This window comes from Heptranchias perlo, chromosome 28 (genome assembly GCF_035084215.1).
Source record: "Heptranchias perlo isolate sHepPer1 chromosome 28, sHepPer1.hap1, whole genome shotgun sequence".
Taxonomy (NCBI): domain Eukaryota; kingdom Metazoa; phylum Chordata; class Chondrichthyes; order Hexanchiformes; family Hexanchidae; genus Heptranchias; species Heptranchias perlo.
In genome coordinates, this window is record NC_090352.1 from 32602068 (window position 1) to 32628451 (window position 26384).

Below are 26384 nucleotides of genomic sequence, written 5' to 3' on the forward strand. Positions count from 1 at the left end.
CTTGCGTCTTCCTGGTAAAACCATTGAGCATAGAGCAATAGTAGGGCAATGTGTTCAGCATGTGGAACCTTGCTCCCCCCGGTGGCCGTGAGAGTAAGCGAGACTGGTGCTGGGGAGAAATCTGTCTCGGGTAGCAGCGGTTTTCTGTTAAAAAGGCGGCCGATTCACTACTGCCCGAGACAAATGTCACCCCCAAGGAGTTTAGGGAGAAATCGTACTGCCAGGGTCGGAAATATTCTCTCAGCTTGCAAAAAGTGCATCTCTTTTCTTTCTTTCAAAGAACATGTGTGAAAGTGACTGATTGTTGGTTCCGAACGACAAATGTTAGGAAGCAAGACGAACAGAGCCAGAGAACAGTAGTCTAGGAATAAATGTAAACACATTTTACTCTTGCTGAACTAAAAAGGGCAACAGTTTGACTGGGTCAGCATGAGGGAAGGAAAAAAAACTCTTCAGCTGGACTTATTTTTGAGAGTGGATTAGAATCAGAGCTTGTGCTCAGTAATGATAGTGTTGGAACTTGGTCTGCACGTCCAATAACTGTTCTTTCAGAGGCTGCAGGAACTGATGCAATTAGGACCTTATCGTAGTGACATCTGATTCCCGAGCAAATGAGTTGATTGCTTCGGATTTGATTAAACACTGTCTCGTGAAGGTCACAATTTGTAAAATCATCATCTGTCTGGTTTTAAGACCAGAAAGTCCTGTTTTTTGTCATGAACTTTCGAAAATGTTAAGCAGACACCAAAGGCGTAATTTTGCAAGACTCCCTGACTGACGCAGGGCCTCACTAAACGTGAGCGCGGGTCAGAGTTTGGGCTGCGACATTACAGCACCCAGCCTCTGATCTGTGCTCTCCACGAACAACTTGGAAGCACCGTCTCACCAAGTTACTCCTCAAAAACTGTGTCTTTGAAAAAATAGCAATTATTTTTCAATCAAGTCTGTATCCCCTGACACGTACACATTTTTATTATAAAGTTTTCAACGAATTATAGTCATCAGCAGTGAAACCACAGACTTGCTCCTGCTCCTATCCTTCACCCCTGTCCAGTTTAGGACTTGGCAAAGAAAGAACTTAAATTTATACAGCGCCATTCGCATCCTCAGCACATCCCAAAGTGTTTCATGGCCAACTAATTAGTTTTTGAAGTGTAGACGCTGTTGTTATGTAGGCAAACTTTGACGGCCAATTTGCACACAGCAAGGTCCCACAAACAGCAAACGAGATAAATGACCAGTTTATCTGTTCTGGTGGTGTTGGTTGAGGGAGGAATGTTGACCAGGATACCGGGGAGAACTCCCTGCTCTTCCTTGAATACTGCTGATAGCCAAGTTCCGCACCCATGAGGACGGCCTCAACCGGGATCTTGGGTTCATGTCACGCTACACGTAACCCCACCAGCAAAAAGGGGGAAAAAATTTATATGTTTTTTAAAATTCTCTCTCTCTCTCTGCCATTTTGAGTTTCTTTCTGCCTGCCTGTGTAATAGACACAATGTATATCTAGTGTACTGGGACGTGCTGTTCTCCGTGACTGGCCTGTTTGAATAACAACGACACCTTTTGATTGGTGTGATGCTGTCCCAACATAGTATAAGATATGCGATTTGAGAACCTTTTCATTCATTCATCTGACGAAGGAGATAATCTCCGAAAGCTTGTGATTTTAAAATAAATTTGTTGGACTATAACCTGGTGTTGTAAGATTCCTTACATTTGAATACTGCTGTGAGATCTTTCAGGTCCACCTGAACATGCAGAAAGGACTTCACTTCAGCATCTCATCTGAAGGTTCACACTAACAAGGGGCTTCAACAGAGAGATATACTTTCCTGTGCCCTCCTACATTTGTGTGTGGGGGGGTGGGGGGTGCACAGTCAGAAGTTAGTATGCAAGTCACCCACCTGACTTCTCATTTAGAGTGAAACCTAAGGAGGAGAAAGTTGTGGGGCAGTGGGGTACTTGAAGATAAAATATTATTTATTAAAATATACTAACTTAATATATTATTAATAACTTAATACTAAAACACACTAACTTAATATATAACTAGTGAGTTTGAGATGTTCCTCATGCTCATAACTCATTGCAGCTTATTACACTTGTGAGTTAGCAGTCTTTTTAACGACTGAATGAATTGCTGCATGTCAATTCCCCTTCCCTTTCCCAGGACGTGACTTTTAATTAAACTCTTCAAAAGTGCAGTTCTTTGCTACCAATTACAGTGTATGGATGTAGTAACCTAGTGGTTATGATACTGGATCAGCAGTGTAGATATTGAATATAGATAGAGGTCATGAGTTCAAGTCCCTCCATGGTAAGTTATGAAATTTGATTTAGTAAATCTAGCACAAGGGGAAAAAATTGATTTAATTAAAGCTGCTTTGTTGTTATAAAACCAAGCCGGTTCATGAATGTCCTTCTGGCCTCTATAAATACCACCTTGCCAGTGTTGCCCATGTCTCAAGAACCAATTTTTTAAAACTATATAGTTAGTCAGAAAGAAATTGGAAAAACAACTGCCTTTTTATACCCACCTATGAGCTGGGTAATGTTACACGGTGGGCAGGGTGACGATTTCTTACTCCCCTTTTGGAATGTTGCCTACTTCCAACTACCCGCTGAGCAACACAGTTATTGATTAGCCGTTTAGTTCTTTTCAACTGAACGTAAATTCTCCCTGATGGCGCAGCAGGTCTATTAGCGAATAAAGATCAGGCAGGTTCCAGGCTCGAACTGCGGTCTAGTGCTGAAGTAAATGATCTCAGGCAGGTGCAGAGATAAGAGTACACCATTCAGCCTGAACCTGCCAAAATTGGACAGGACTCCCTAATCAGTAAGGCCTAATGCAGGTGAACCTGTGTGAATGTCAATTGGGAATAGGATCAGCCTCAGCTGCGATCCCAGCCCCGCAGTCACAAAAGAAAGACTTGCATTTATATAGTGCCTTTCACGTCCTTATGACATCCCAAAGCCCTTTAAAGCCAATTAAGTACTTTTTTTGAAGTGTAGTCACTGTTGTAATGTAGGAAACACGGCAGCCAATTTGCACACAGCAAGGTCCCACAAACAGCAATATGATAATGACCGGATAATCTGTTTTAGTGATGTTGGTTGAGGGATAGATGTTGCCCAGGACACCGGGGAGAACTCCACTGCACTTTCTCGAAATAGTGCCATGGGATATTTTACGTCCACCTGAGAGGGCAGACAGGGCCTCGGATTAACATCTCATCACAAACACGGCACCTCCGACAGTGCAGCACTTCCTCAGTGCCACACTGGAGTGTCAGCCTGGATTATGTGCTGAAGTCTCTAGGGTGGGACTTCAACCCACGACCTTCTGACTCAGAGGCGAGAGTGCTGCCCACTGAGACACAGCTGACACCAGTCAAATAGCCTAGAGGAGGGAGGAAAATTGGAGAGAAAGGGAGAATAAGTATTGATCACATTAAAGTTACTGCTGATGTTTAGGAGGTGATTCCGCAATCCCACAAACCCAGCGGAAAACCAGACTTGCAGACAGAGTCTGTCAGAAGTAGAGCTACAGGATGGCAGCTCCCATGCTCTGACCTGGGCTTCCTGGGGACATGGGTCTCTGGGGGCATAATGAGACAGTTTCTCTTCCTATTTCTTTCCAATGGGTCATTGACTAACGATATAGATTTTTTAAAATTGGTTTTTGGGACATGGGCAATATGGCAAGGCAATATTTATAGAGACGAGAATGGGTCTCTGGGATTACCCCTTCGGTCTATAAAAGTGTATGTTTGTGTTGCAATATCATCTGACACCGGCCCCCCCCACCCCCACCCCTGCTCTCCAACATTAAGTAGGAGCTTTGAAAATCCCTTCAGAGTGTCCATTATTCTATATACACAGAAGCAGATGTTTCTCGCCCTTTAATGGTAATGTGCCATATTGGGCTCTCTATTGAGGACTCGGTGCAGTTTTCTCCATGAGGAGTGAATTCCTCATTGACAGTGAACCTTACAGACCAGCTCTGGATCCCTGGAGGATCCGATCTCCAGCAGGGAGTGGAAGGTTCCTACAACTGACCTCAGGCAGGGGAGGGCAAAATGAAATCATCTTGAGTTGCTGCTGCCGAGCTATTCCACCTGAAGAGGCATGTGTGTAGATAGCGGGTGTGGGCAGGCTCAGTGCTCATCGTCCACGGCCGCACTTAAGGAATGACTGTGAGCCAGGCACTAGAGGATGGCGATCGTTGTGGAGCCATACTTCAGGGTGAGTTATTGTCCAGAAAAGAGGTAAAGGGAGTGGAAAAGATATTTCTGTCCAAAACATTGGCAAATGATTATTAAATTCAATAACACAATATTTAATTTATTTTGTGATTTATCATGGCAAAATATCGTAAAGTGTTGCATACCGTCAATTCCTTATAAAAGTGCAGTGATTTTCAATTATTATGTTTGTTCTCCAACATTAATAACAGCACCAAATGACACAAGGCCCTGTGTGGGAATGGGCAGTGTTCTAATATGGTAGAAATAGAATTGCAATGCATCATTGTCCATACGATGACTTCCTGATCTCAGCCTGGCTGTCTGGTAAAGGGCAGAGTTCTGGTGAGATGCTTCCCCAGGGAAAGGTCACCCATGCTCCACTTTGAACAGTCCTTTACATGGCCAATTCATAAATAGCATTGGGTACCAGTCAATGCAAATGCATTCATTCAGTTAAGGAAAGATTTGCTTCTATATAGCATTTTATCTCATCTCTCAATGTCTGGAAGCATTTCAGTGACAACGAATTACATTCAAGGGCAATGACTACTGTTGTAGGCAAGTGCACAGTCATTTTGCGCACAGCAAGATCCCACAAACAGCAATGAAATGAATGATCAGTTAATCTGCTTTAGCTAGCATTAATTGGGGAGAACGCTTGCCAAGAATATGGGGACACTCCCCTGCACTTCTTCAGAATAATCCCATGGGATCTTTTACATCCATGGGGGCCACGGGTTTAACGGTTTAATGTTTCATTCAAAAGACAGCAGCTCAGGCAGTGCAGCACCCCTTCAGTCTCGCCCCGGAGTGTCAGCCTGGATTATGTGCTCAAATGTCTGGAGCGAGGCTTGAACCCACAACCTTCTGACTCAGTGCAAGGGGACACAGCAGCTTTGGCACATCCATCACTTTTAATTAGCTTTCAAAGTAAACGAAAGTGTCTATTTTAAACTCCGAGCAAATTATGCAAGGTTGCTTACGAGTCAAGAAATCTGGGGCGGCAGGTATTTCAATCTGACCGAAAGGGGTTTGTTTCTATGACGCTGCCGATGAAACGTAATCCAGCCCCTGGGGGAGTGTTGCAATCGGCGAAGTTTTACGGAGGATCCAGCACGGAAGCTTGAAAGTAAGACGGGGCTTTCCTGAATTGCAGTATTATGTCCTGGTCGCGTTTTGCATAAAAGGTGCAACGTCCGAACGTCTCATGTAAGTGTATAAATAAGGCGGGTCGGCTGGAGAAGCAGCAGTTGAGGCAGAGCCGCAGTCACCGCCATTTGAAGTCATTCAAAGAAGTTTTCAACTCTGCCGATTGTGAACCGGTGCAGTTTGTTTTTGGGGGGGATTTCGTTTCTTAATCGTTTTTTTTTTAAGTACCTTCAGTTCATCGGGGTAAATCAACACATAAAAGAGGAGGAAAAAAACAAGTCAAGATGTTGTGTCCGTGGAGTTTTCTACAGAGACCCAAGTACAGGGGCAAGTACGACATTGGTGTGAGCCAAGCGACGGATCTCAACAACAACGAAAAGGATATGGGCAAAGGAAACAGGTAATAGAATCAATTTAAAGGGAACGAAACGAGTAGAGGACTTAATTCGATTAGAAAAGTCGCGTAAACCCATCACTGCAGGACCTCCCGCCACAGACACAAGCTGAAACAACCCTGAAACTTACAAGGTGTCAGTTTCTAAAACAAGTGTTTGGAGGGAACGAAAAATCAATTTTAAATGTTGAAATTCGACCGGTTAAATATTTAGGTTTGTTCAATTCCAATATTTTAAAAAGTTATTTGGTAATCTGGCGGCTGCAACAAATTTAGAAATCCTAGTGAACGAAATGCAAAACTTTCGAGAACCACGAATGTTTTTCTTTAAACAAATGTATTATGCGGTTTTTTTTTTGACCCTTCAAATTAAGCTGAGCAGACGCCGCCAAAACGATTCTGACATTTCTTTTAAATCGCTGCATCGTAAGGGTGGGTGGAATTTTTTTTTAAATCGTTCTCATATTAACTGTTGGAAACAAAAGTGTGCCCAGAATTAGGAGTGGTAATGATTGTCGATCTGATTCTCTCTCCAGCCTCAACAGTTGGACCATTCCGAACATTAAGAACAAGACGGTCCCTGAGGTGAGTGACAGCTCGTTCCCACACTGATTCATTCCTGCATCAGTACCGTTATCAAATAGCGCCCAGCTCCCGATAACTTCAAGTGGCCTTATTTTATATTAAAACATTATTGAATTATCCACTAACTGGAATAATGCGAGATCAGTAACACAGCAAAATGGGAATTGTGCTAAACAAAATTGAAATGATTTGAATTAAATAATTTTGGATTAAGAGAACGAGAGATTAAATTTAAAGATATATTTCTGCAATTTACTAACAGTTTAATGATACAAGGGTGGAAATTATTGCCAGTGATGTACCGTGAGTTGATTCTCTTAAAACGAGAGGGAGGGGATTTAGCACGAAGTGTTTGTGCGATATGTTTATATTTATAAATGTAAGGAGTCTTACAACACCAGGTTATAGTCCAACAGCTTTATTTGGAATCACAAGCTTTCGGGTGACGAAGGAGGAAAGCTCCGAAAGCTTGTGATTCCAAATAAAGCTGTTGGACTATAACCTGGTGTTTTAAGACTCCTTACATTTGTCCACCCCAGTCCATCACCGGCATCTTCACATCATTTATATTTATATATATATATATATATACATATTGGTCCATATCCCAAAGAATTACGCTCCGGGATTCAGGATTAAGTGTAATTTTCAGGGAAAACAGGGTGTCGAGATAATTGGACCAGTTTAAAAGTTATACATTCTGTCATTATTTCTTAAAATCTATTTTCATCACAAATGTGGATACAGGAATTTATAATGAAAAATTGACAGCGAGTGAGTGCAGACTGAGATTTTTTAAATATTTGTTCTAGATATGTATATTTAGAATAGTTATTGTATATTTTTACACACAGAACTATTTAAAATCGAGCAGTCTCAAATTATTTCAACAACAAATACCTTGCTTTCTTAAAAAAAAATTCAGATTTGTGGTCAGAAACGAATTACTTCTGGAAATTTAACTTTTTTCCCCTCTGTTATTTGCAAATAGCCGCTTCCCAATCAAGACACCAGGCGCTGCCCGTACGCCCCGAAGTTTGTGAAATTGGTCAATGTGGAAAATGGAGCTATTCTGCACGACACGCTGCATCAACAAGCAGTCAAGGTGAGGGCTCTGGATTAAGACCTGCTTCACCCTGCGTGCCTTAGACTTTCCAAACACAACCAGGAGATTAACTCTGATCCCTTTTTTTCTAACCAAATCCTGCGTGTGTTCTGAAAAAGTTTAAACGGTGAGGTTAAGTATTCATTTTCACCGCCTGGGCGGTAATCTAGCGGAGGGGATTCCGCCCCCACCTTCCTCCTCCCCCCTTACAGAACGTGCCCGATTTTCCAATTTCCACTGATTTCAATGGAATGAAAATTGTGTGTGGGGGGGAGCAGGGGTCTGTAACAGATATACAATCCATTCCATCAGATTAGCCCCCTGAAATGAAAGTATACCCCAGTATCTATTTAAAGAAGGGAAATGTGGAGAGATAAAGTCTCAATATTTCTAAACGAGGTTTTTTAGTTGCATTGAAATGAGGGATTAATATTAAACTCTGTCTCTTCCTCACTGTGTCTTATTTAGAAAATGCAGTGTCAGTCCGATTCCTGCCGGGGCGCCCTAATGACTCCGAAAGCAATGACCAGAGAACCTCGAGATCAGCCTGTCCCACCAGAGGAGGTCCTGCCTCAGGCTATAGAGTTCATCACTCAATATTATCAGTCCTTCAAAAGGTAAGGGAATCGTTCTTCTGAATGCACGAGGGTTACCAGTCTTCAGGGTGCTGGTCATTTCTCCTCCTATTTTCTGTTATGACTCTTTGGCTGATATTTTTACCAGTTTGTGTCGTCCAATGGTGGCAATTCTTGCATTGCGATAGTGGACACTATGGCAGCGAGTGGGCGGGGCAGTTGGCCTCAGTGCCCCTGAGTTAGGGAGAATCGGTTGGGAGTAATTACAGTATGACAAATTATGTATATAGAGATTGTAAATGGGAAAGGTTTACAAGAAGGGCATGAAGATGTAAATTTTTTTGTATGTTACAGAGATTAACTGTGGATTGTTAATGGAATCAAGTTCAGTTGCATTAAATAAATGACCAGTTACTGTGGGAGTCAGTACTGGGCCAAAGCTCTGGAATAATCATGTTGATCCTCATCTCTCGCCTAGCCCCAAAATAGAAGAGCAACAGGCCCGAATGGAGCAGGTTACAAAAAGCATCACAGAGACAGGCACGTATGAGCTGACCATCAGTGAGCTGGTATTCGCGGCCAAGCAAGCCTGGCGCAACGCCCCTCGGTGCATTGGCCGCATCCAGTGGTCCAACCTCCAGGTAGGTGTCCTTCCCCTTCTCACAGCCGCTTGGAGGCTTTCAACTTCGATTACTTTTCCCCAGTGGAATGGCAATGAAACCTCTCCGTGTCCGTGTCTGTGTCTCTCTCTGTAGGTGTTCGATGCTCGGAAATGCAGCACCGCGAAGGAGATGTTTGAGCACATGTGCACACACATCAATTACGCGACCAACGATGGCAATTTAAGGTATGGGTCAGGATGCATTCCTATTAAGAATTATTAGAGCAAATAACTCTAGCCTCGAAGTTTCGCTGTGTGAATATTAGCGAATGAACGTACATTCGTATAGCATCATTTTGAAGGCCAAAGCTTTTAACACGTTTGCTCGCAATTCTTTTGTCCGCACTCTTAATGGAGGCATTAACCAATGTATTATAAATAGGTTACTTGATGCCTGTGGTAAAATACCAGATAAATGAATGGCAATAAGTGGTCAGCGCCAATATTTACAGAGTTTAGTACAAGGTCTTGATGTATTTCTGTGTACGATAGAAAGGGGAGAATCAAAAGTTAATATAATAATTTACCAACACTGATAAATTGAATTTAAACATCTCATTATATTTATAAAGCAAGAACTTTAGAACTTTACTGTTTTGCCAAACGGCTTGACTTCAATACAGTGCCCCTTTAATTAAAGGCTTTATTCGAATTTTCAAAACAGTTATGTGGTTATAGAATCATAGAACGGTTACAGCATGGAAGGAGGCCATTTGGCCCATCGAGTCTGTGCCCTCTCTATGCAAGAGCAATCCAGCTAGGCCCACTCCCCTGCCATATCCCGTAACCCTGCATTTTTTTTCCTTTCAAGTACTTATCCAGTTCCCTTTTGAAGGCCATGATTGAATCTGCCTCCACCACCCCCTCAGGCAGTGCATTCCAGATCCTAACCACTCGCTGTTTAAAAAAGTTTTTCCTCATGTCATCTTTGGTTCTTTTGCCAATCACCTTAAATCTATTTCCTCTGATTCTTGACCCTTCTGCCAATGGGAACAGTTTCTCTCTATCTACTCTGTCTAGACCCTTCATGATTTTGAATATCCTCTATCAAATCTCCTCTCAATCTTCTCTGTTCCAAGGAGAACAACCCCAGCTTCTCCAGTCTATCCACCTAATTAAAGTCCCTCATCCCTAGAATCATTCTAGTAAATCTCTTCTGCACCCTCTTGAAGGCCTTCACATCTTTCCTAAAGTGTGGTGCCCAGAACTGGACACAATACTCCAGTTGTGGCCGAACCAGTGTTTTATAAAGGTTCATCATGACTTCCTTTCTTTTGTACTTTATGCCTCTATTTATAAAACCCAGGATCCCGTATGCTTTTTGACCGTAGAAAGATTTTGCATTACATCAAAAAAAAATTCAATTGGAACAGACGTTGCAGGAAGCTATGTGCTGTTAACAACATTAATCACAATAAAGAAAGAAAGAATTGCATTTATATAGTACCTTTCATGACCGCAGGACATCTCAAGCACTATTGAAATGTAGTCACTGTTGTAATGTAAGAAAGAGTTTATTTTTTTCCTATAACTTACTCACTGGATAATTTTGCTCTGTAGATCTACCATCACCATCTTCCCTCAAAGGACTGATGGAAAACATGACTTCAGAATGTGGAACAACCAGATAGTCCGATACGCAGGGTATCTGCTGCCTGATGGCTCCATCATTGGAGATCCAGCAGGGGTTTCATTCACACAGGTAAGCCAAGAATCTTACTGCAGTTGCTGGCATTAGTCCCCAGAGTGCAGGAGATGAAGTTACCTTTATATCACCTCACCAAAGTGCGAAGCCACTAGGAAAGAATACCGCACCTCTTAAACTACAGTCACCCTCACAGGAACGCAGTCATCTTCAACTCTTAGAAATCTGTTCCTTTTAATTCATAACTGAAACAGAAAATTATCACAACCAGCACGAGAATTTACAATCAAACAAAACCAGCAATAACCAATTTAAATTGTAATAAGGGGAATCCAAACCAAGCGTTCACTTTGGCGAATGGTTCAAATACTGGGGGAACACAAGTTAAAAATGAGGAAGTTAGAAATAAGAAAGAAAGGAAGGCAGAACTTTTAATACAAGTGACTTTGAGCTGTGGGATAAGTTTCCAGGACAGCCAATTGAAACAGACAGTTTATACGGGTACGGGAGGCAATATGATGCTTTTCTAATGAGACTCCTGACTGCAGGAGGTGGTGAGAAGGAAAGGGGAGGTTGAGATCTATCAAAAAAAAGGCAGGATTCTTAAGTCTAATGACCTTTTCCTATTCCTAAAAATTCCAATATTGTTATGTTCTTTAAAAGAAAGATTACTCTCCAGATCTCCCTGGCAACTACTTAAAAGAAGGGAATTGGATAAATACTTGAAGGGGATAAAATTGCAGGCCTATGAGGAAAGAGCAGGGGTGTGGGACTAATTGGACAGCTCTTTCAAAGAGCAGGCACTGGCATGATGGGACAAATGGCTACTTCTGTGCTGTAAGATTCTATGTTAGTTTCCCAAATATTCTCATTGACAGGTTTCCTCCGCACTGTGCTGTACAATCACCATTTCCCCAGTAATGCAGTGAAGACTACATGTTTAAGCAATGCTAGAGTGTGTCCACTTCTTGTTGTTGATGTCACTGCGATCGGCTTGTTCTCCGATCGATTACATAGGAACAGGAGTAGGCCATTCAGCCCCTCGAGCCTGTTCTACCATTCAATTAGTTCGTGGCTGATCTGTAACTCAACTCCATTTACCCGCCTTGGTTCCATATCCTTTGATACCCAAGCCATATCTTTTCTCTCTCAGCCTCTACTACCCATTTTTGACTGAGTGTCTCAAAGAAAGATTTATCTGCAGAGGAACTGATGTATAATGTAAATGTTATGTGGCTACATCCTAGCGTTCTCTGCCAGGTCACTGTAAGATGTTGCATTGTAATAAAAGAAATTGCAGCTGAAGAAGTTTGTCTAACTTATTTGCAGGTGTGCATTGACCTTGGCTGGACCCCCCGCTTTGGGCGCTACGATGTGCTTCCATTAGTCATTCAGGCCAACGGTCAGGATCCAGAAATGTTTGAACTGCCACCAGAGCTGGTTCTTGAAGTACAAATTGAGCATCCAAGGTAAGTGCATTCTAACCTTCAAACTTCCAACCACTTGTGTGCAGCATGGTCCCAAATGCACAATTCCAAACTACCTACTATTATATGTCTATCTCTGTATCTATCCATCTACCTTCAGGCCAGTAGACAAAAGACTACTACAAACATTGATGCAAAACCAGTTTGTTTTATATGCTGCAATATAACGATTCACATAATTAATACTTCTGCTTGTATTTGCAGGTTCGAGTGGTTCAAGGAATTGGGTCTCAGATGGTATGCTCTGCCTGCTGTTGCCAATATGCTGCTGGAAGTTGGAGGCCTGGAGTTTCCTGGATGCCCTTTCAATGGCTGGTACATGAGCTCTGAGATTGGCGTTCGAGACTTCTGTGATGTTCAGCGATACAACGTACTGGAGGTACAGCCAATTTGCACTGATACACGAGTTACATAAGAACATTTTCTGATAGGTGATCTAAAGGGGTACTGTTATCTGGTAAGATTTCTTGTGAGATGCATTAATGGTTGTGTATGACAGCGGAATGTGGAGTGAAACAGTCAGGAAGCACTCGTTGTTGAGTGCTTTCCTCCGCACCTAATTTGTGGCCTCTCTAAAAGCCAGATTGTGGGAAACAGTGCAGATGTAAACCCAGACCCGAGCAGTCGACAGTACACCAACACAGAGTGACACAGGCACCAGCTTCACTGAGAGCTTTTTTCTACATTTCTCATTTAAGGGATTGAGTCACAATGTTAGTTGGGAGACCTTTGGGTCAAGTATCATAATAAGGTGTTCCAGCAAGGTTAAAAAGAGTCGGAGAGAAGATGAGATTCATTAAGATCAGGTGATGTCTGTTTCAGATTTTAAAAGCTTCTAGATTGAGGCAAAAAAGAAAGATTGAGGGAGGAGGAGGAGAAGCATCGTTTTGAGGCACTAGGAAAGAGTGAGTTGATGTAGGAGACCAGGAGTGACTCTTCATTTCAACAGAGTGACGGTGCAGGAAGGAGGCAAATTTGGAGCTCAGAAGGAAAGAGAAGAAAGTTAAAAGGTTAATGACAATAGTTGCCTCAGTAAAATAGAGAAAGGCAAGGCAGTTACAACAGAGAAAGGTTGGAGGTTAAAGGTGGTCACATATCACATGACAACTAACATATTGAAAGCAAAGTTATTAGGAACAGACAGTTAACAAAAGCTTTCAAAATAAATTAATAAATGTGATTTTTTTTCTCATTCATTAAGTGATCAATATAAAAAACTATAGTATTTCCAGAGTTTTGTCTAATTTTAAGTTTAGTTGAAGTTAATTTCTTGTTCATTTTTTGTAATGCAGGATGTGGGAAAGAAAATGGGATTAGAGACAAACAAACTGGCATCTCTATGGAAAGACCAGGCAGTGGTGGAGATCAACATTGCTGTGATCCACAGTTTCCAGGTGAGGGAAAAAAGTTGATGCAGAATATCAGAACTTTTAAAAAAACATCATGTAATCATTTTGGATACGAGACAACCTATTACATTCAGGGGCTTCTGTCCCAACCACCCTCCCATTAAAGAAATTATTTAATAGCCTATTAGAACATTAGGAGGATTTTTATCACATAATACCAAAGCTACTGTTCTGAAGAAGATCATAAGCACTTCAAATGTAACGAGCTTTTGATGGGATTCCCCTTTCACCAGGCTGAGCCAGCAGCAAAACCGACTGAAAAGTAGAATTCAGGCCATTTCACTGCGATAAATGTAACTCATCTTAGCTTCTCCTAATCGGAGGTCCGGATTCAGAAAACTTTGGAATTCTAAACTGGCACTTCCTGCTGGTTCTTCTGATAGAAGCTATCAGAGCAGCCTATGAAAATGGGTACAACCAATCATATGATGTCACTTGATAGCGTAGACTTTGCAAGTGGGGGAGGGATTCATGATCCCCTCTGAAAACTAAAACTCAAAACCCAGTCTTCTCAGGAAAGCAGCTGAATTACACCCCCCACCCCCACCCCCCCCCCCCGTAGGCATTGAGAAAAGTCTTGGTATATAAAGTCCTGTTTGTCCTCGAAGGTGATGCTTTACATTATAGAAGCAGATGTTCCAAAGTTCAATCCCCCAAAGCACTGCTGGCCATTACACACGGTAGCCCTTCACTGTTCTGGGCCTTGGTGTACAAAATAAGCCATGTTTTGAAGATCGTCCCTGAGTTGGGATCATTACATCAACTCTGTCTGTAGGTTTGTCCACATGGCATCAGATTTCCCGCCCAGTCACGTGTGCCCCCTACAGCCTTGAACTTTGATCACATGATGTAATTTTCTTATTCCAGAAAAGGAACGTCACGATTATGGATCACCATACCGCAGCAGAGTCCTTCATGAAGCACATGGAGAATGAGTTCCGGCTGAGAGGAGGCTGCCCTGGAGACTGGGTCTGGCTTGTCCCACCAATCTCTGGAAGCATCACACGAGTGTTCCATCAGGAGATAATGAATTACATCCTCAGCCCCTTCTATTATTATCAGGTAATTGACTCCATGTAATAAAATTCAATGGTCAATGCCCCATTTGGTAAATGCATTGTCTTTGTAAAATAGAGCCAAAAAGGCCATGAAGTTCCCAAGTTCCTGTGCTGAGTTAGCTGATCTCAGCTGTGGTACTAATAGGGTTGATTTAGTTGGCCTCAGTATCCCTCGGGTAAGGAGGGAAAAACAAATCAGCCAAGATTCACACCCTCAATCACCATTCAGTGACTCCTGCCAGAAATTGGATGTCAGGGCACACTGTGTCAGGGGTTGACTGTTGATCCAAGGTATCACACAGAGCCCTGTGCATTAATCCAAGGTATCACACAATCAGCATCCATCATCTGCAGGATGTTCTGAAACTGAAAGATACTGTTGTTCAGCATCAAGGCAGTGTAACTTAATCTCACCTCCCATCAATGTTCTTTAATCACAGATTGACGCTTGGAAAACGCATGTCTGGCACGATGAAAGCCGCAGACCGAAGAAGAATGAGATCAAATTCAAACAATTAGCGACGTAAGTCGTCAAAAAATTTCAGTCTTTTTCAAATTAGATTATTTTTTTTCTCTAGTTTTTTTTGTGTACCTTCGCCCTGATTGTGTTGAAATCAAAACTCACTGCATGGTATCTTACTCTAACTCATTCTTTCCTTGGACCTCAAAACTCATCTCTTCGCATCCTTCAATCTTTCTCCTCCAGTCTTTCCTTCCTCCTACAATCTATGGGCTTCTAAAACCCAAGGTTGGTGCCAACTGTTTCTTGGTTTGTTTTTGTCTTCTACTCTTTTCAACCTTGGTGTTGTCCCTACGGAACTCTCAAGTAAAAAGTAAATATAAAAGTTGGCAGAAAAATTGAAGCAATTTCAGTTCAAGTCATTTAGAGACATGAACGGAGCATTAAATATTAATGAAGTTGTTTTTCTTTTCAGGGCAGCACTCTTCACCTCTTTTCTGATGAAGAAGACCATGGCCAAAAGAACAAAGGCAACGATTCTGTACGCCACAGAAACGGGAAAATCAGAAACCTTCGCCAAAAAGCTGTGCACATTGTTCAATGGTGCCTTCAATGCCAAGGTAAATAAAAACAGAAAGACTTGCATTTATATAGCGCCTTTTGTGACCTCAGGACGTCCAAAAAGCCCTTTACAGCCAATGAAGTTCTTTTGAAATGTAGTCACTGTTGTATTATAGGAATAGTGGCAACCAAGGTCTCACAAATAGCAATGCGATAAAAGCCAGATAATCTGTTTTAGTGGTGTTAGTTGAGGGATAAATATTGGCCAGGACACCAGAGAGAACTCCAATCAAAGCTTTTTGGTGTTTCCATGGAGACGTGACAGTTCACCTCAGCTCCCAGCATCTCTTGCTATTGCATCAAAATAACTTTGGGCAGTCTTAACCCAGTTTTACTTCACAAACCTGCCCATAATTCACCAGTGATTATAAAGACCGTAAAGGTGGCTGATGTGGGGAATGGAAATGTCGCACTGTTCTTCTGAGATTGTGGCAAGACAGAATTGAGGGACCTTTACCCTCTCTGTGCAGTACCTGACCTGCAGGTGGTCACTATTGATGTTGGGCAGAAAATATAGGAAAATATTCCCCCCCCCAGAGCAGACCTTGTTGAGGCACTATAGCTTCAATCACTCTGCACTTACTTGTGTGCAAATATGCTAGAACTTTTCTGATACATTCCATAATTGAGAAAAAACGTCCTCCTCGTCCATCATGACCCTAATGGTTGTTTGGTTGTGATGTTCTTTACTATCAGGTTGTCTGCATGGATGACTATGATCTGAGTGACCTGGCCAAGGAGTCGCTGGTCTTGGTGGTGACAAGTACCTTTGGAAATGGAGATTCACCTGGAAACGGAGAGGTAAGCAGTCTGTCATTGGGAGAAGTTATCTCTTAGCAATTCCCAGCACAAAAGGAGCAGATTTAGTTAAATTGAGCCGAATGAATTCAGCTCATCCAGGCTTTGAATAAACAACATATGTCATAATCAAAGTCCGTAAGCTCAGAGACTGGAGTTTTGGGGACACCACAATTGCCAACTCCAAAGTCTAACTGGAGGCAGGGTGATTGCGTGGGCAGGAGGTGTGATCGGGGCTTGGGCTCCGGCGGTAAAATCTTAAAATACTTCACCATCAGGAGGCATAGAATTGAGCAGAAAGGCTACCCTCAAGGTTGGATAGAAGAGTCAGAAATTGTGCAATCGGGATTATTTTGAGAATTGGGGACTCTCCTTTCAGAATAGCACAAAGAACACAGTGGGGGAAGGGCATGAAAGATCAGTAAATACTTTAACAGGAAAAGTCCCTGAAACAGGATTTCATGATGAATTAGAAGTGAAAAGTGATAAAGAAACTCCTGAAAGAATGTTATAAATTCTCTTTAAAAAAAACTTTTATTAATGTCGCAGAATCTATTTTTCTTTGAAACAATGCCATTTTTTTTGTTACAGATATTTAAGAAATCCTTGTTTACCAAGAAGTCATTGAAACCGTTTAAATTCAGGTAAGCATTTGTTTTATTTATTGTAATAAATAGAGCTGCAAAATTGAACATACAACAAGTGTCAGCTTGGTATAGTTGGTAGCACCCTCGCTGTTAAATCAAAAGGTCGTAGGGTCAGGTCCCACCGTAGGACTTTAGCGCACAATCTAGGCTAATCCTTCAGATCAGTACATGTCCTGGCCAACATTTATTCCTCAACCAAATTCTGCTCATGTATCTCATTGCTCTTTGTGGGACCTTGCTGTGCGCAAATTGGCTGCCACAATTGCCTACCTAACAGCACTTCAAAAGGAATCCATTGGCTGTGAAACATTTACGGATACCCCAAGGGTGTGAAATGTGCTTTGTGAATGCACATTCATTCTTACAAGTATGTCATCAATTAGAGAAAATCCGGAGTTCTTTCTGACCTTAAGTGCGTCATCTTATATTAAAGATTAACACCGAATATATGCATTACTCTACAATTCGAAGTCCATGCAGCACTAAATTACAGTTCATCTGTACCTAATGTCGTATGAAATTCTTTCTGCAGTTACTCCATCTTTGGACTTGGCTCCCGCATGTACCCACAATTCTGTGCTTTCGCCCATGCACTCGATAAGAAGCTGGAACAGCTCGGGGCAGCTCAGATGTCCCCAACAGGAGAAGGAGATGAACTTGGTGGACAGGAGGAATCCTTCATAGATTGGGCTATAGCCACTTTCAAGGTGGGTTACAGTTGTGTTTGACGCAGGGACTACTTATTTACAAGAAAGCTTTCTACATCCCAGCTAACTTATATTGCATGTCCAATGGTGGATTTTGGGTATCAAGTGGAAGTACCAAGAGTCCCTGCTTCTTCATTGTGAGATGAGGTGGGGTTGCAGGGGGCTAACTGATACAAGAGGCCTTGGAAAGGAGAAAATAATTGAAAAATATTTTAATACATTTTAAGGCAATTGTGCGTCTCTTTCACTGAAAACTCTGATTCATCGACAACCATTAAGTCTTCTCTCGCACTTGTTACTTGCCCCTTTCCCTCTTTGAAATCTCCCATGTGCTACCAACAGCTGAGAATAACGAGCAACAGGCTCGCTTCTAGGCCTGTAACCAACAGGAGAGGAGTTCAAGCATGGTCTGGGTGACTCTCCATGTGATTTTTTTATTATATCCAATTCTCGGGATGTGGGCATCACTGGCAAGGCCAGCATTTATTGTCCATCCCTAGTTGCCCTGAGAAAGTGGTGAGCCTTCTTTGTAACCGTGTGATACAACTGAGAGGCTTGCTTGGCCGCTGCAGAGGGCAGTTAAGAGTCAACCACATTGATGTGGGATTGGAGTCACATATAGGCCCAGACTGGGTAAGGACAGCAAGCTTCCTTCCATAAAGGACATTAGTGAATCAGTTGAGTTTTAAGACAATCTGACAGTTTCATAATTTTTACTGATTTTTTTAAAAACTGAATTCAAGTTCTCCCACTGCCATGGTGGGATTTAAACTCATGTTCTCTGGATTACTAATCCAGCAACATAACCACTACACTACTATACCCAGGATAATTCTTCCCTCCTTTGCTTTCTGAGGAAGCACCCGGCCTCCTGTTCAGTGTCACCCTGAACGGATCTCAGGGAACTCTCTGTGTGGGATAACTACTGCTACAAACTAACGTTCTGCCACTTTTTGACGTAGTGCTTTTGGAGATCAATCATCTGCCTTGCCACACAGACTGATAACTATTCTGTTGCTAACGAAATTGACTATTGTAACCATGTAGAAATGTTTGCGCCCAGTTTCCAGGGTCTTCAGGTTCCCCTTGAGGACCACTGGCCGAAGTATTGAAAAACGTACAACCTATAAACGGTTTCCTTCTCCTTTTTTAAAAAACAGACGGCCTGCAAAGTGTTCAACGTGCGAGGTAAAGTTGAGCTGGGTCAGTTCAAGTCGACCAAAAGTGACGTGTGGGATCCCAGCAGATACAGGCTCACAAATGAAACGTACCAGCTGGACCTGTGCTCAGGTACCCCTTCACTTGCAGGCTTTGTGCTGCAATGCTTATCCTTCTGACACCACATTGTTTCAGGATTTTTAATTTAAAAGTGTCCATTCTATAAACATGCAGGTTAAGAGTTTCTGATTTTCTCATTTTCTCAGCTCTCTCCAAAATGCAAGCAAAGAAAATTCTGCCGATGAAATTCAAATTGAGGAAGAACCTCCAGAGTCCAAAATCCAGGTACACCGGTGCATAAAAACTTCTTTTTTAAAAAAAGAACTAACTTTTCTTTGCAACTGTTCTTCATTATCACTACTTACCCGGGTCTCTCTGATCACAGTCGCTCCACCATCCTGGTCGAGCTGTCCTGCGAGGACTCAAAGGAGCTCCATTATCTGCCCGGTGAGCACATTGGAGTTTTCCCTCAGAATCAAGATGCCCTCGTCGACGGCTTGATCAAGAGGCTCAAAGACAAGCCAAATCCTAATCAGTGTGTCCAAGTGGAGGTTAACAACGGCAATAGTGCAAGGGGTAAGTGGAGGTTTCCAAATGTTTGCATTCTCTTGCAAGCTCTACTTTAAGTGGATTAAACAGATACAATTAAAAGCCCCCAACACAAATATCCACCACCCCCACCCCTCAGACTTTACACATTCAGTTTTCGCTGAGTGTAATCTTAATCTTCAATCACAAGGCTGGGTCAAATCTGGGCTCCATTCAAGCAAATAATTTGATTCTCCAATTTTGTCCCCTGGCCTCCTAAAGGTACTGACTGTTCTCGGGGTATCATGACATGAGCATCAGCAACCCTCCCCTACCTCATGTACAGGGCCATGTGGAATTCTGGCTCCTTTGCTCCCTCAGTTATAGAAATTCTGCCGCAGTTCCTGAAAAGAAAAAGAAGAAATTCCAAATTTGTTTCTGTCCTGTGTATTCTAGACTAATTGACAGGATGTTCTTTGCTCTCCACAGACTGGAAGGTGGAGGAAAGGATCCCTGCTTGCACTCTCTCACAGGCCCTTACCCATTTCCTGGACATCACCACCCCACCCCCTCAACAGCTCCTGAAGAAATTCGCCCAGTTGGCGACGGAGGAATCAGAGAAGAATCGACTGCTGGAGCTGAGTCAGGTGAGCGCAGACCCCATTGATATCAGACTTGTACACAGCGGTCAATTTAACCTTGGGTGCGGGCAGAAAGCTAGCGGTTGAGGCTTGGCCGCTTGTTATACACCCAGCTGCACAGGCAATGAAGTTACTTTTGAAGTGCAGTCACTGCTGTAACGCAGGGAATCACGGCAGCAAATTTGCGCACAGCAAGATCTCACAGACAGCAATGAAATAAATGGCCACCCACATAGAATCATAGAATCATAGAAGTTACAACATGTCCATGTTGCCCAGTTTATACCACATAGTGTGGGACTGGAGTCACATGTAGGCCAGACTGGGTAGGGGTGGCAGCTTCCCTTCTCTGAAGGACATTAATGAACTAGTTAAGTTTTTTGTAACAATCCAGGTAGCTTTTGTGGTCATTGGGGAAAATTTTAACGTAACCCACCCATCGGGAAACTGACAAGATGGAGTGCAACGCTGGTTTTACACCCTGCCCGATTTTACTCTCCATTTAAGTTATTGGAGAGTGATATTGGACGGGGTGTAAAACCAGCGTTACACCTGATCCCTTGGGATTCCCCCCAACGAGTTAGGTTAAAATTACTCCCATTGTTTCTAGTGCCAGTCCACAAATTAATGGATTTCACATCTTGTCATGGTGGGATTTGAAATCGTGGAATTAGATTTGTTTTAGGAAAGAGAATGAATGAAGGAGAGGGCAGGGACAGGTGAGTGGATAGGTCATACCTCAAGAAAAATAAGACAGGCTTGTTGGGTCTAATGGGTCCAACTGTTGTGCAATTTCCTGGGATATATTCTGCCCACAGGATATATTCTACTGAGTCTAAACCTTGTGTCGGCAGCAGTTAAAGATTCAATATGTACAAGTAATGCAGGTAGATGTTCTGTATCAGAATACGCTTTAAACTATTTAATACTTAATCACGCTCTGTTGTTCCTCTGCAGAATTCCCAGGAGTTCGAGAAGTGGAAATCTTTCCGCAGCCCGACCATCCTGGAAGTCCTGGAGGAATTTGAGTCCATCCAATGTCCTGCCATCTTCCTCCTCACCCAGTTACTGCTGCTGAAGCCCAGATATTACTCCATCAGTTCATCCTTAGATATGAACCCGGGAGAAATCCATCTGACGCTGGCAATCGTGAACTACAAGACACAAGGTAAAGAGAGTCAGGTTTCTTGTGGTTGGCCTGCTTGTCTTAAATGGGAATGGGTTACTGGGCCAGCAGGAATGTTAGGATGTATCTTAGCATTAGGACGTAACTACAGTTCAGGTTGCCAACCAGAAGACCTCTGGAGGTGCACAAATTTGATTCAATGGAACAGTAGGTTTATAGAGCAGTTTCATCCTCTCCGAGGAACATGGGTAAATAGCACCACCATTCATGGTCTTGGACCATGCGGATGAAACAGCTTATTCTAAGTAACGTGAATCAGACCTACCTTCATTTGAATGTAAGATCAAACCCAAAGCCGAGGAGTTCCTCACAGAGCTGAAGGTAGGTCTACAGCCGAGAGTATCTCCTTAAAGGTCCAGGAACTATTCTCTCCCCCTCCCCACCCCCCCTCCCCCCACACACGTTCAATACCACTACATGTAGTAAGAGTTGCAGAAGTCTTGTGTCTGACACGTGCAGAAGCCCATCGCCATCTTAGAATTTGCAAACCGAGCAACTGAGAAATGCACATAGGTAGAATTTCTCTTTGCCGATATAGGGTTCACACTCTCTCCCTGTGAGTCATGCCCCATTTACCAAGGTCCAGGGAGCTTAGGCACTGGTTGGCAACATAGATGAGCAGGAGTCACAACATAGTGTGTGATACATGTAGGTTCAAGGGGTTGGATTCTGACGTTTTTTGGATAGGTTTTGGACACACATTACTGAGAAAACAGGAACTGTGCATTACTAATATTGTCCTTTGTATTTAGATGGCCATGGCCCCTTGCATCATGGCGTCTGCAGTACCTGGTTCAACACAATTAAAACAGATGAGCTGGTTCCATGTTATGTGCGCAGGTAGGTCAATCATAAACCATTCTTTGAAATTATGGCTTGCAAGCTTGCAATCTGCTATAAGCACACTAGCACCAAAATGGCTCAAAATTAATAACCGATTTCACATCTCAATTCTAGCACTGCGGGATTCCATCTTCCAAAGCATCAATCAAAACCCTGCATACTGGTCGGCCCAGGAACGGGAATCGCTCCATATAGAAGCTTCTGGCAACAGCGACAGTACGACCTAGAAAAACATAGTACGTTCAAACTCTTGATGTTCCTTACCCAGATTCCCAGTTAAAATGGACTCAGTACTATGCAAGTGTGAGTCTAGATTTTGTAGAGTGGGGCTTGAACCCACAACCTTCTGACTCAGAGGTGAGAGTGCTACCAACTGAGTCACAGCTGGCACCTGTGAACCAACATTAGCACAGGCTGGTCCAGTGCTGTGCCAATTCCCAGCCTTCTGCTCCCACAGCCTTTTAACTGTTCCGTTATGTGTCTATTACTCCCCATATTCTGAGGCAGCCGGCACCATTCCTGAGGAATTAAGGAATCAATGCTGAAGTCTTCACTGTATCATCTCAAGCTGACCCACCGTTTCAGCAGTAGCAATAATCGTAGCCAGTGATTCTCAGACGTTTGTACAACCTCCCCTTCCCTCCCGTTCAGCGAGGCTGAATTTGCATATAATTTGAATATTTGTTTTTGCAACATTTAGGAATCAACGGTGGTGCCATGACTTTGGTGTTTGGTTGTCGGCAGTCAGAAATGGATCATATTTATAAAGAAAAAACACTTGAACTGAAAGCCAAAGGTGTCCTGAAGGGCGTTTACACTGCCTACTCCAGAGAGCCAGGCAAACCAAAGGTAATTTAAACTATTCCCCAGTCAGCAGCGCAAATATGTTTTTTTTAAAAGCTATCGCAGTTATGTAGAGAGACTGGAGAAGTGGGGGTTGTTCTCCTAAGAGCAGAGAAGATTTAGGGGAGATTTAATAGAGGTGTTCAAAATCATGAATGATTTTGATAGAGTAAATAAGGAGAAACTGTTTCCACTGGCAGGAGGGTCGGTAACCAGAGGACACAGATTTAAGATAATTGGCAAAAGAGCCAAACGGGATATGAGGAGAATTTTTTTTTAAACTCGGGAAGTTATTATGATCTGGACGGACTGCCTGAAAGGGCGGTGGAAGCAGATTCGATAGTAACTTTCAAATGGAATCAGATATATACTTGAAAGGGAAAAATTTGCAGGGCAATGGGGAAAGACCAGGGAAGTTGGATTAATTGTATAGTTCGACCAAAGAGCCTGCACAGGCACAATGGGCCGAATGGCCTCCTTCTGTGCTGTAAGATTCTATGATTCTTACCGATACTTATACATTTCCCACTGAAAGCAAATTACAGTCAAATATATATAATGTGCACATGGCATCAGAACCAGTGCTAATTTACAGATCATACAGGACCTACATTCAACTAGTGCCAGTAGACAAGAACTGCTTGTGTGCAAGAGCTGTCTGGAGATCTCTGGAGCTGGCACACTTGGCTGAGGTATTGGAGGGCAACTAGTACTATACCCCAGGAAGGATCAGTGCCTTTATGGGTGGGGAAGAGATCATTCTGAGTCTTAAAATATTTTAACACCAGCACTACAAAGAAGAGCAGGATAGTTCTCCCGGTGTCCTGGCCAACATTTATCCTTCAACCAACACCACCGAAATAGATTCATTGGTTATATATCTCATTGCTATTTGTGGGATCTTGCTGTGTGCAAATTGGCTGCCTCACATGTCCACAAAACAACAATGACTGCACTTCAAAAGCAATTCATTGGCTGCGAAGTGCTTCAGGACATCCCAAGGATGCGAAAGACACTATGTAAATGCAAATTATTTCTTATTTTCACTGCACTCTAATGCAACGTCACTGTATACTTACATTCCCATGTATGTTTCCGTCCAACCAGACCTATGTGCAAGATATTCTTCGGGAAAAGCTTGCGCCTGAGGTCTATAAGGTACTGCATGAAGAGAAGGGGCATATCTACATCTGTGGTGAAATCAAAATGGCACAAGATGTCACTGAGACCCTAAAATGCATCATTGCTAAGCAAGGTGGCATGAATATCGAGGACGCTGAGGAGTTCCTCACAGAGCTGAAGGTAAGTCTAGAGCTGAGAGTATCTCCTTAAAGGTCCAGGATCTATTCTCTCCCCCGCCCCCCACACACGTTCAATACCACAACATGAAGTAAGAGTTGCAGAAGTCTTTTTTGGGTTAACCTTGTGTCTGACGCGTGCAGAAGGCCGTCACCATCTTAGAATTTGCAAACCGAGCGACTGGGAAATGCACATAGGTAGAGTTTCTCTTTGCCGATATAGGGTTCACACTCTCTCCCTGTAAGTCATGCCCCATTTACCAAGGTCCAGGGAGGCTGTGGTTGGCAAGAAGACCTAGAGATCTCCAAGTAACAGAAGCTGGCTTGTTAAAATTACAATCTGTAGTTATTTCTCAGTAGTTATCTTTTGATAAATTGTGGTAAGGGATGTTAGTGCTGGGAAATGGTATTTCAGGCATCCAATATCAAACGCTCCTTGCTCAGTTATAGTATCGTTAGACTCGCACAGGAGTCAGAATATCTGTAATCTTAACGTATCTTAGCAATCAAACTTAAAAAAAGATATTTCATCCTGGATTCTGACCTCCGACTTAAACAGCAATTAAACTCTGAATGACCTCATCAATATATAACAATTGTAAACAATTTTACAACACCAAGTTATAGTCCAGCAATTTTATTTTAAATTCACAAGCTTTCGGAGGCTTCCTCCTTCGTCAGGTGAACGATGTGAAAAATCATATAACAATTAGACTTTGGGGCCTCAAGGGATACAGCTTCAACTGAGCAATAGATTAATAAATTACATCATGCTCCTGTCCTTATACTGCGAACAACCCCATTGCAGATGTGCTAGTGTATAAATAAAGAAGGCTTGTGTCTAGCACACATCTAACACACCCAGATGTCACACTTTGTATCAGATCTCAAGAAAGAGAACCAATCATTGACCTGAAGCCGGAAATTTACAAGCAATTACACTTGCCCCGTGAATGACCTCAGCAGTTTACAAGTAGCTATCTCATAAATGGATTTGCCGATTTACAGCAGCGACCTTAAAGGGACAGGTCAGCTTAGCAGTAAACATCACAACCATGCTTCAGACCTCAAAATATCTATGAGCAATGCCAGAGGAGATCCCCTGCTGGTGTTCCCTATAAATAAATATGATAAATCATTGTCCTACGTTGTCATCTTTTTTATTAACTCCAATCTTTCTTTTATTTATCAGAACCAGAAGAGATATCACGAAGACATCTTTGGAGCAACGTTTCAGAAATAACAGTGCTTCTCGATCACAGGCTTAAAAAGCACCATAGAGACAATTCTGCCAGCAGATATTAAGAATGAAAGAACAAATGCGCTAACAAGGCTTGAATCTTGTGCCGCTCTCACCATGTATCTGCTGGCCAACATATGGACTAAAATGGACCTCTTTTTTTTAATAACTTATAGCTTTCAATTTCATACTCGAATTTATAAGCACAAATGGAAATCAAAAGACGTTCGGAACAGCACTTTTTCTTTATAGTCTAATAAAGTCTGCAGCAATTGTTTTACTTTTCTTTTAATTTGGGATAAATTCTGGAAATCTATATTCTTGCGGATGATTAATTATTAACTTAATTGTGTCAGAAACCGCTTTTTGCATAGATGCACTGGAGGGTGTCAAGCAATAATGTCGGCCATTTTGAGCGTCAATCATAGTGTAGCGCAACACAGCAGCCATGATGGCAATCACCCTAACTCCATTTAGTTTAATTTTTTTTTTACTCCTTGTAATTTATCCCTGAAAAAAAATCCCTATCCCCCAGCCAGAAACAAGTTATTTCCTGGTCCTCTCCGACACTTGCATTGATGTTTCAAAATGTCCGATGAAGCCTCCAGTGACAATGTGCTTGACAGTTCCAACTGTATTTGTGGGTGCAAACTATTGTGATTTTGTTGCAAGAAAACAAATAATATTCTTCATATCGATATTCCACTATCTGTGCATTAAATAATATCGCAGCATTACTGAACATGAATTTTTGGTAGCGATTGTGAAGGACATGAAGTGGGGCCCACGGATCAACATTAAGCCAGTGGAAGGCGAGTTAGTCTGATGCTTGTTTACAACAGCCAGAACACAGTGCAAGAAACGGCTGATAAAGTCGAGATTTACCGGGCACTTTAAAAGAATAGTGAGGTTAGAGTGCAATATCCAGTATCGACTGACAGACTGAGACTAATGGCGTGTGAGTGGCAGCTGGCTGCTATCTGTATGATTAGCATATAATAAATTATGAAGTTCAATAAAATTGTATAAATTGTAA

The 26384-nt window shown here is 42.4% G+C and overlaps 1 protein-coding gene across 1 annotated transcript; it reads left to right on the top strand.

Moving 5' to 3' along the window:
• Window positions 1-5487: 5487 nt before the first annotated feature.
• On the top strand, window positions 5488-26384 carry nos2b (nitric oxide synthase 2b, inducible). The gene is made up of 26 exons (XM_068008378.1): window positions 5488-5799; window positions 6330-6378; window positions 7370-7483; window positions 7952-8100; window positions 8537-8699; window positions 8814-8905; window positions 10280-10421; window positions 11694-11833; window positions 12056-12230; window positions 13144-13245; window positions 14128-14322; window positions 14759-14841; window positions 15254-15398; window positions 16096-16200; window positions 16789-16841; window positions 17377-17551; window positions 18712-18841; window positions 18976-19054; window positions 19155-19345; window positions 19787-19944; window positions 20896-21106; window positions 21877-21964; window positions 22082-22203; window positions 22668-22816; window positions 23918-24112; window positions 25301-26384. The coding sequence occupies exons 1-26, from the start codon at window positions 5684-5686 to the stop codon at window positions 25349-25351; spliced, it is 3372 nt and encodes a 1123-aa protein (XP_067864479.1). The 5' UTR covers window positions 5488-5683; the 3' UTR covers window positions 25352-26384.

What these genes read in the sequence shown, in the direction of transcription:
- nos2b (XM_068008378.1), top strand. Translation starts at nt 5,684, where the DNA reads ATGTTGTGTCCGTGGAGTTTTCTACAGAGACCCAAGTACAGGGGCAAG. An exon ending in CTGTGATCCACAGTTTCCAG is followed by an intron (nt 13,246 to 14,127) that starts GTGAGGGAAAAA and finishes TTCTTATTCCAG; the next exon opens with AAAAGGAACGTCACGATTAT. An exon ending in CCAGCTGGACCTGTGCTCAG is followed by an intron (nt 18,842 to 18,975) that starts GTACCCCTTCAC and finishes TCATTTTCTCAG; the next exon opens with CTCTCTCCAAAATGCAAGCA.